The 9,042-nt window shown below is 49.3% G+C and overlaps 2 protein-coding genes across 2 annotated transcripts in view; both read right to left on the bottom strand.

The window, feature by feature from the left end:
- NINL (ninein like) overlaps positions 1–9,042 on the bottom strand; it is a 194,644-nt gene that overhangs the window by 107,559 nt on the left and 78,043 nt on the right. The window lies entirely within an intron of this gene.
- The window catches only part of LOC144243807 (uncharacterized), a 4,598-nt gene continuing 297 nt past the window's right edge, over positions 4,742–9,042 (bottom strand). The window contains 2 exon segments of the mRNA XM_077778948.1: positions 4,742–8,172; positions 8,174–8,921. Coding sequence (XP_077635074.1) covers positions 5,274–8,172; positions 8,174–8,921 — 3,647 coding nt within the window. The 3' untranslated portion in view covers positions 4,742–5,273.

Below are 9,042 nucleotides of genomic sequence, written 5' to 3'. Positions count from 1 at the left end.
GAGGAGGACACTTGTGGGGATGAGCACTGGGTGTTATGTGGAAACCAATTTGACAATAAACTATTTGTAAAAAAAAAAAAATACTCAAGGAGTTTTTCGGGGCACAGAGAAAGGTGGTCTCTCAGAAGCAACTAGGGAGGGGCGCCTGGGTGGCTTAGTCAGTTAAGGGTNAAAAAAAAAAAGAAGCAACTAGGGTGTTTGATGTTTGAGGGCCTAGAGTATTGTATTGCAAAGGAGAAATAATTCCAAACAAAGCCCTGTGAGCCATTCTAGATAGGTTCATTCTTTATCTGGAAAGACACTACAATCCTGATAAAATATTAAAGCCTATCCTTGGGTTCTGAAACGCCCAGAGTTCGAGAGACCCCAAAAACAGACCACCAGAGACCAGAGTCAAAGCCAATCGGCAAGGGTCGTTTATTTGCAGGTTCGAACCCGGACCTCCGCGCACTCGTCGCCGGTGACGCTGAGAGGCCCCGAACAAAGTCTTTGCAGCCTTTTTATAGACAGGAGTAAACAAGTCGTGGGGAGGGACAGGGGATCTCTATGGTTACAGGTTTGTCATTGGTTGATATTTAAATGTGAACATATACCACATTTGATTGGTTCCCGCCATCAGGTTTTTGGCGGGATCCAATTACAACATTTAGGATACCTTTGAATTTAGCCAATCATCGAGCGAGTCTAGGGTCTTGTTCGGTGACTAACAGGTTAACTTCTCTCTCCCTAGGCCCTTCCTTCAGTAAGGCAGAGGGTGGCTGCTGGCCTTTCCTGATTGGGTGTTGCCAGGGTAGTGTGGTGGAGTGATGTGGTGGCCAGTTTCTTCGGCCTTGGGCAGTGTGCAGCCGCCTGATAGTTCCGGGGAGGCTGAAACGCAAGCCTTAAGCAATGGTACAGAAGCGGAAGGAGCTAGTTAGGTTTTGGTTTCCCGTAGTGCCAGCACTTGTACAGAAGCAGAAAAGCTGGTTGAGTTTTTGGTTTAGTTTGTCTAGGCCCCTCATTCCCCCCTTTATTTTGTACCTGAGGAGCCAATCTTGGGTCCTACAGATTAGAGAGACGAAACGGCTTCGGTGTCCAGGGGATGGTACTGTGATCTTAGTACCATTACCTGGATTGTATTGAGCCTATCTCTGATAAAGTTTAACAGTTTGTTGAAGATAACGGGGCCAAAGGTCAGAAGTAGGAGGAGTAGTATAAGGGGTCCAGCCAGAGCTGAGAGTAAGGTTGTTAGCCATGGGGACCCATTAAGCCAGGATGTGAACCATCCCTCCTGTTGTTCCCGCTCTCTTTTTCTTTTGGCAAGGCCCTCTCTGACTTTGGCCATCGACTCTCGAACGACACCAGAGTGATCAGCATAAAAACAACATTCTTCTTTCAGGGCCGCACATAGGCCTCCCTGTTGGAGGAACAATAAGTCTAGTCCTCTACGGTTCTGTAGAACAACCTCGGAGAGGGAAGTCAAAGATTTTTCTAGGTGGGAAATTGATTGTTCAAGTCTTTCAATGTCCTCATCAATGGCAGCTCTGAGGTTATTGAATCCCTGGTGTTGAGTGGCCAATGATGAGATTCCTGTTCCTGCCCCCAGCGCCCTGAGACCAAAAAGAGCGGCTAGTGTTATGGTGAGGGCTTCGCGTTTGGTTCTTATTATTTGTTGTGTCGGCGTTCCCCCAGTCCATAAGTCGTATAGGTCGCCCTCTGAATGATAATTGATTTTTGGGAATACCAGTACCATAACACGGTACTCTGCGGATGAGTTGAAAACTTGGGTATTTAGGCATGGTGTTAGTCCTGTTTGGGAACAGATCCACCATCCGCCAGAGGGAGGAATTATCCATTTGGACTGGGCTTTAGAGTAATTATTGAGACTACAGACAGGGCATCCATTTGGGGGAAGGGTTCCCAGACAGGTGCCCTTACCGGAGACTGCCTGGAGGGTGAGACCAGGCTTTTTTTGATCCCATTTGCAGCCTGCCGGGAATATCTCATTAGATGTATTATAAGGGGCGGTAAGACCCACGGCTTCATAGTAAGGGGGCTGTATATCATAGCACAGCCAACAGGATTCTGTCACATCTGGGTTCGATTGGTTTAGGGCCTCATATGCCGCTGTTAGCATTCCCCATAAGGGGTCCATATTTTTTACGGCTGGGTTAGTATCCTTTATGGTTTGTTTTTCTATTTTGGGAGTTGGAGGTTGGGGGGAGTAGGACCAGGGGGCATAATGGTGGATTTTCGTCTAGGGGATGTTGTAGGAACCTGTTTTGGCCTGTTCATTACCTGATTGGGTCCTATTGGTTGTAACTGAAGGGGGGCAAGGACCCGCTTGATTATAAACAGTACTCCTGTGTTATACCCTGATTTATATAGTCTTAATCCCCAGGCTAGACCTTTGTCCCAGTCCTTAATTTTTTTACCCTTATCAGTGAATGTTAATTGTAAAGGATTACATCCAGAGCCAGGCTTACAGGGGGCGGTTGAGTTTTTGCGCTGGAGGGAAATGAGAGATTGAGAGTCCTGGATCCAACTGCAAGATCCCGTGGTCTCACAGCCCCAGTTCCGGCAATAATAATCTGACCAGCCTCCACATTGAGCTGCCTTGTCACTAGAAATTGGGGCTGGACATACATAAAAACAGGTGTTGCGTAATGCCTGGTTTGTGGTTGGCCCCCATTCCACGATCCCAGAGCCTCCTGTTTCGACACAGGGTCGTCTTTTGGGGTTTTTGCTGAGTGACTGTTCAAATAGGCTGCACAGGTCAAATTCAAGTGTAGGCCACCATGTATTGGGAGGATGGGGTTCAACTTTAGTAACTATGGCTTGATTTGAGCTAGGTGTAATAACCTGCCATGTTATTTGGAGGGGTTGATGGGGACTTTGGTGTCCCAATATTGAACTTACAGGCAGGATCTGTAGGATCGTTACAACAGAAATTATGCTAAACATGGTTGTTTGGAGCACGACGCAAGGTTAGTTTGAGCGGGTTTTTCTTACTCCGATCTACAGTCCAGGTAGTGTCCGTGTTNGAGACCAAAAAGAGCGGCTAGTGTTATGGTGAGGGCTTCGCGTTTGGTTCTTATTATTTGTTGTGTCGGCGTTCCCCCAGTCCATAAGTCGTATAGGTCGCCCTCTGAATGATAATTGATTTTTGGGAATACCAGTACCATAACACGGTACTCTGCGGATGAGTTGAAAACTTGGGTATTTAGGCATGGTGTTAGTCCTGTTTGGGAACAGATCCACCATCCGCCAGAGGGAGGAATTATCCATTTGGACTGGGCTTTAGAGTAATTATTGAGACTACAGACAGGGCATCCATTTGGGGGAAGGGTTCCCAGACAGGTGCCCTTACCGGAGACTGCCTGGAGGGTGAGACCAGGCTTTTTTTGATCCCATTTGCAGCCTGCCGGGAATATCTCATTAGATGTATTATAAGGGGCGGTAAGACCCACGGCTTCATAGTAAGGGGGCTGTATATCATAGCACAGCCAACAGGATTCTGTCACATCTGGGTTCGATTGGTTTAGGGCCTCATATGCCGCTGTTAGCATTCCCCATAAGGGGTCCATATTTTTTACGGCTGGGTTAGTATCCTTTATGGTTTGTTTTTCTATTTTGGGAGTTGGAGGTTGGGGGGAGTAGGACCAGGGGGCATAATGGTGGATTTTCGTCTAGGGGATGTTGTAGGAACCTGTTTTGGCCTGTTCATTACCTGATTGGGTCCTATTGGTTGTAACTGAAGGGGGGCAAGGACCCGCTTGATTATAAACAGTACTCCTGTGTTATACCCTGATTTATATAGTCTTAATCCCCAGGCTAGACCTTTGTCCCAGTCCTTAATTTTTTTACCCTTATCAGTGAATGTTAATTGTAAAGGATTACATCCAGAGCCAGGCTTACAGGGGGCGGTTGAGTTTTTGCGCTGGAGGGAAATGAGAGATTGAGAGTCCTGGATCCAACTGCAAGATCCCGTGGTCTCACAGCCCCAGTTCCGGCAATAATAATCTGACCAGCCTCCACATTGAGCTGCCTTGTCACTAGAAATTGGGGCTGGACATACATAAAAACAGGTGTTGCGTAATGCCTGGTTTGTGGTTGGCCCCCATTCCACGATCCCAGAGCCTCCTGTTTCGACACAGGGTCGTCTTTTGGGGTTTTTGCTGAGTGACTGTTCAAATAGGCTGCACAGGTCAAATTCAAGTGTAGGCCACCATGTATTGGGAGGATGGGGTTCAACTTTAGTAACTATGGCTTGATTTGAGCTAGGTGTAATAACCTGCCATGTTATTTGGAGGGGTTGATGGGGACTTTGGTGTCCCAATATTGAACTTACAGGCAGGATCTGTAGGATCGTTACAACAGAAATTATGCTAAACATGGTTGTTTGGAGCACGACGCAAGGTTAGTTTGAGCGGGTTTTTCTTACTCCGATCTACAGTCCAGGTAGTGTCCGTGTTAATGTGTCCCACGAGGTCTGACAGCGGGTCGACAGGCTTTACGTGGACATGGTGGATCCAGGCCGGGATGTTGTCTACCTTGATTGCAGTGGGGGTTGTCAGGATGATCTGGTAAGGTCCCTTCCACCGAGGTTCGAGGTTTTCCTGCCGGTGCCGCTTGACCAGGACCCAGTCTCCTGGGCGATACTGATGAGGTACGGGTGGAGGTCCCGTTTCATACAGTTCTCTTAATTTGGGCCACACGGCCTCATGAACCCGCTGTAAAGCCCTGAGGGAAGATAAGAGACTGTTATCTTGTCCTGATTTAATGAGTTCTGATTTCAAGTCTGGTATAATCGGTGGGGGCCTGCCAAACATAATTTCAAAAGGTGTAAGGCCCAACTTATATGGAGAGTTACGGACCCTGTACAGAGCGTAGGGGAGTAGTTCTACCCAATTAGCGCCAGTCTCCGTGGTCAATTTAGTTAAGGTCTCCTTTAACGTTCTGTTCATTCTTTCTACCTGTCCTGAGCTTTGGGGTCGGTATGCGCAATGTAACTTCCAATCTGCCCCAAGTATGGAAGCCAGTCCCTGTCTTACCTTAGAAACAAACGCAGGCCCGTTGTCTGACCCTATCATTACTGGGAAGCCATACCTGGGCAGGATCTCTTCTAGTATCTTCTTTGCTACTATTTGTGCTGTTTCATTCTTGGTCGGGAAGGCCTCAGTCCATCCTGAAAAAGTATCTATAAACACTAATAAATATTTATAGTCGAATTTACCGGGCTTTACCTCGGTGAAGTCCACCTCCCAGTGAGCTCCAGGTGTAGTTCCTCTCTTTCATCGGCCTTGAGTCGTAGTGTGAGGATGCGGGTTCTGAAGTTGGCAAGCTGCGCAGGCAGCTACGATTTCTTCTGTTTGGTCAGAGATGTTTTTTACCACTAGTTTAGAATGTCGGAAGAGATCCTGTAGTCTTTGGGGCCCCAAATGGGTAGTATGGTGTATTCTGGTCAAGACTTCATGGCCCAATTTTCCGGGAAGGATGAGGCAGTCTTTAGAGTCTCTCCACCATCCGTCTACCACTTGGGTCATGGGCAGCTTACACATCCAGGCAAGATCATCTTCCGAATATTCTGGCTGTGGGGGTAATCTCGGGGCCCAGGATCTGGTTAACTGTACAGACAACACTAGGACGGGTTTTTGTGCTACCCGACGTGCAGTCTGGTCAGTGAGGTTATTTCCTCGTGAGACTGGGTTGGTTCCTTTCTGGTGACCTGGGCAGTGTACTATGGCCAATTCCTTTGGAGCCCAGATAGCGGCCAATAGGGCCAAAATTTCATCTTTGTTTTTGATGTCTTTGCCTTCTGCAGTGAGTAGTCCTCTCTCTCGGTATATCGCCCCGTGTATGTGGGCCGTGGCAAAGGCATACCGGCTGTCCGTGTACACAGTCACTTTTCGATTCTGCCCCATTTTTAAGGCCTGAGTTAGTGCAATTAGCTCTGCCCTCTGGGCTGAAGTCCCTGGAGGCAGAGCTTCTGCCCATATTACTTCAGTCCCTGATGTCACCGCGGCCCCCGCATACCTCTGTCCTTGGTGGACGAAGCTGCTCCCATCAGTGAACCAGGTAACCTCTGCATCTGGTAGGGGCCTATCTTGTAGATCTTCTCTTGTCCCGTGGATCTGTGCTAGGATGTCTGCGCAGTCATGGAGTGGGGCACCCAGGTCAGGGTCGGGTAGTAAAGATGCCGGGTTCAGGGCCGTTGGGGGGGTGAAGGAGACTCTGAGGGGGTTCAGTAGTAAGCCTTGATAGTGAGTGAGTCGGGCATTGCTTAGCCATCGGTCAGGTGGCTGCTTGAGGATACCTTCTATAGCATGTGGGGTAGTGACTTGTAGTTCTTGGCCCATGGTCAGCTTATTAGCATCTTTTATCATCAGGGTGGTGGCTGCAATCATCCGGAGACAGGGCGGCCATCCGGCTGCCACTGGGTCCAGTTTTTTTGACAGATAGGCCACTGGCCTACGCCATGGGCCCAGGTGCTGAGTTAGCACTGCTTTGGCAATTCCCTTATTTTCATCTATGAATAGATGAAAGGGCTTGGAGACGTCTGGAAGCCCCAGGGCAGGTGCCGATAGTAGGGCAGTCTTAAGTTCGGTTAAGGCCTGTTCGGTCTCCTCCGTCCAGACAAAGGGCTGCTGTTCCTTTGTAGCCTGGTATAGGGGCTTTGCAAGCTCAGCAAACCTAGGTATCCATAGTCTACAGAACCCAGCCGATCCCAAAAATTCTCTCACCTGTCGTGGCGTCTGAGGTCTGGGAATGCGGAGGACCGTCTCTTTTCGTGCATCTGTTAGCCAGCGCTGCCCCCCTTTTAGCAAATAGCCCAAGTAAATTACCTCTGGCCTGCAGATTTGAGCCTTTTTTGCTGAGGCGCGATATCCCAGGGTTCCTAGAGTGTGTAGGAGGCCTTCAGTTCCCTGGATACAGATCTCAGGCGTTTCGGCGGCTATTAAAAGGTCATCGACATATTGTAGGAGGGTTACATTAGGGTATTGTTGTCTGTACTCACTCAGATCCTCATGTAGTGCCTCATCAAACAGGGTCGGAGAGTTTTTGAATCCTTGTGGTAGCCTGGTCCAAGTGAGTTGTCCACTTATGCCCCTGTCAGGGTCGGTCCATTCAAAGGCAAATAACTCTTGACTTTTGGGTGCTAGAGGTAAGCTGAAAAACGCATCTTTTAAATCCAGAACGGTGTACCACTGTTTTTCGGGGCTGAGGGCACTCAGGAGAGTGTAGGGGTTAGGGACGGTCGGATGTATGTCCATCACCCTTTTATTGACCTCCCTTAGATCTTGTACCGGCCTATATTCCCCACTATTGGGTTTGCGTACCGGCAATAAGGGGGTATTCCATGCCGAGTGGCAGGAACGCAGGACTCCGGCGTCTAGGAGGCGACGGATATGTGGAGTGATGCCCACTTTGGCTTCAGTGGGCATTGGGTATTGGCGCATTCGAACAGGGTCTGTCCCGGGCTTAATTTCTATGAACAGGGCCGGGCGATGTTTTGCCAATCCCATACCCCCTGTTTCTGCCCACGCGTTTGGAAAGCGTTGGAGCCAAAGCCCCAGGTCTTGGCCCTGTGGTGATGGTTTCTGATGGAGTCTGTACTCATCTTCTAATTTTATTGTAAGAACTGATATGGGCTGATTGTGGGAATTGGTCACGGTTGGCCTCCCTGGTTGAAAATGGATTTGGGCCCCCATTTTGGTAAGTAGGTCTCTTCCTAGTAAGGGGCAGGGGCTGTCGGGGATAACTAGGAAGGAGTGAGTTACCTTCCCAGTTCCCAAATTTACAGTCCTCTGGGTTGTCCAGGGGTATTTCTTTGTCCCAGTGGCCCCTTGCACCCAGGATGATTTTTCGGACATCCTTCCATGGGGCTTGACTAGTACTGAATGTTGTGCTCCGGTGTCGACTAGGAACTGGACCGGGGTCCCCTCCACTTGTAATGTTACCCTAGGTTCGGGGAGGGGGTCCGAACCCCGTGCTCCCTATTCTGAATCTTGTGTGAACAGGATAGGGGCTGTTTTAGTTTGCCATGGTTTGGGCTCCGAGTGCTGTTGTTTCTTTTTAGGACAATCCCGCAACCAACGCCCTTTTTCTTTACAGTAGGCGCACTGATCTTTATCTAAGTGCCGCCTGGGGGTGGTGCACTGTTTGGCTGCCTCCCGAGGACAGTTGCTCTTTCTGAACTATGGCAGCTAGGATCTTAGTCATTTCTCACGTAGCTTTGATTTGTTTTTCCTCTGGGGCATCTCGGTTATTATATACCCGCTGCGCGACTCGGAGTAAACCTTGGATCTGCTTTCCTTCAAAGTCCTCTAGCTTTTGGAGTTTTTTCTTAATATCGGGGGCGGACTGGTTTACGAAAGACATCACAACAGCTGCCTGGTTTTCTGGGGCCTCAGGGTCCATGGGGGTGTACTGTCTAAAGGCTTCCATTAATCTTTCTAGATAGGTAGCGGGGCTCTCTGTCTTACCTTGTATCACTGAATACACCTTGGCCAAATTGGTGGGCTTGCGTGCCGCTGCCCGGAGACCCGTCATTAGAGTCTGGCGATAAATGAGTAGTCGTCCCCTACCTTCTGCTGCGTTGTAGTCCCAGTCGGGCCGGGTTAAGGGAAAGGCTGCGTTGATGAGGTCAGGGTTCGCGGTAGGTCGACCATCCTCTCCCAAAACCACCTTTCGTGCTTCTAATTGAATTCTTTCTCTTTCTTCCGTGGTGAACAGGATTTTCAGGAGTTGTTGGCAGTCATCCCAGGTAGGCTGATGGGTGAACATGATGCTCTCTAGGAGGGCTATAAGATCTTTAGGGTTATCAGAAAAACGAGCGTTTTGGATTTTCCAATTGTAGAGATCACTAGTAGAGAAGGGCCAGTACTGAAGTCGGGGGTTGCCTGTGTCATCGGGGGGCCCTATTTCTCGCAGGGGCAGGGCTACCGTGGAGTCGGGGAGGCGGGAACTTGGCTCCCGCTGGGAACGTCCGCAGTGAGGCCAGCTGGCCCTCCGTGGCCAGTTTCATTTCCAACAGAACTCGGGGCTGTCGTTTCGCGCCCT

This window comes from Crocuta crocuta, unplaced genomic scaffold (assembly GCF_008692635.1).
Source record: "Crocuta crocuta isolate KB4526 unplaced genomic scaffold, BGI_CrCroc_1.0 scaffold470, whole genome shotgun sequence".
Taxonomy (NCBI): domain Eukaryota; kingdom Metazoa; phylum Chordata; class Mammalia; order Carnivora; family Hyaenidae; genus Crocuta; species Crocuta crocuta.
Note: the sequence above shows the minus strand (reverse complement) of the source record. Positions and strands in the feature narration are given on the sequence as shown.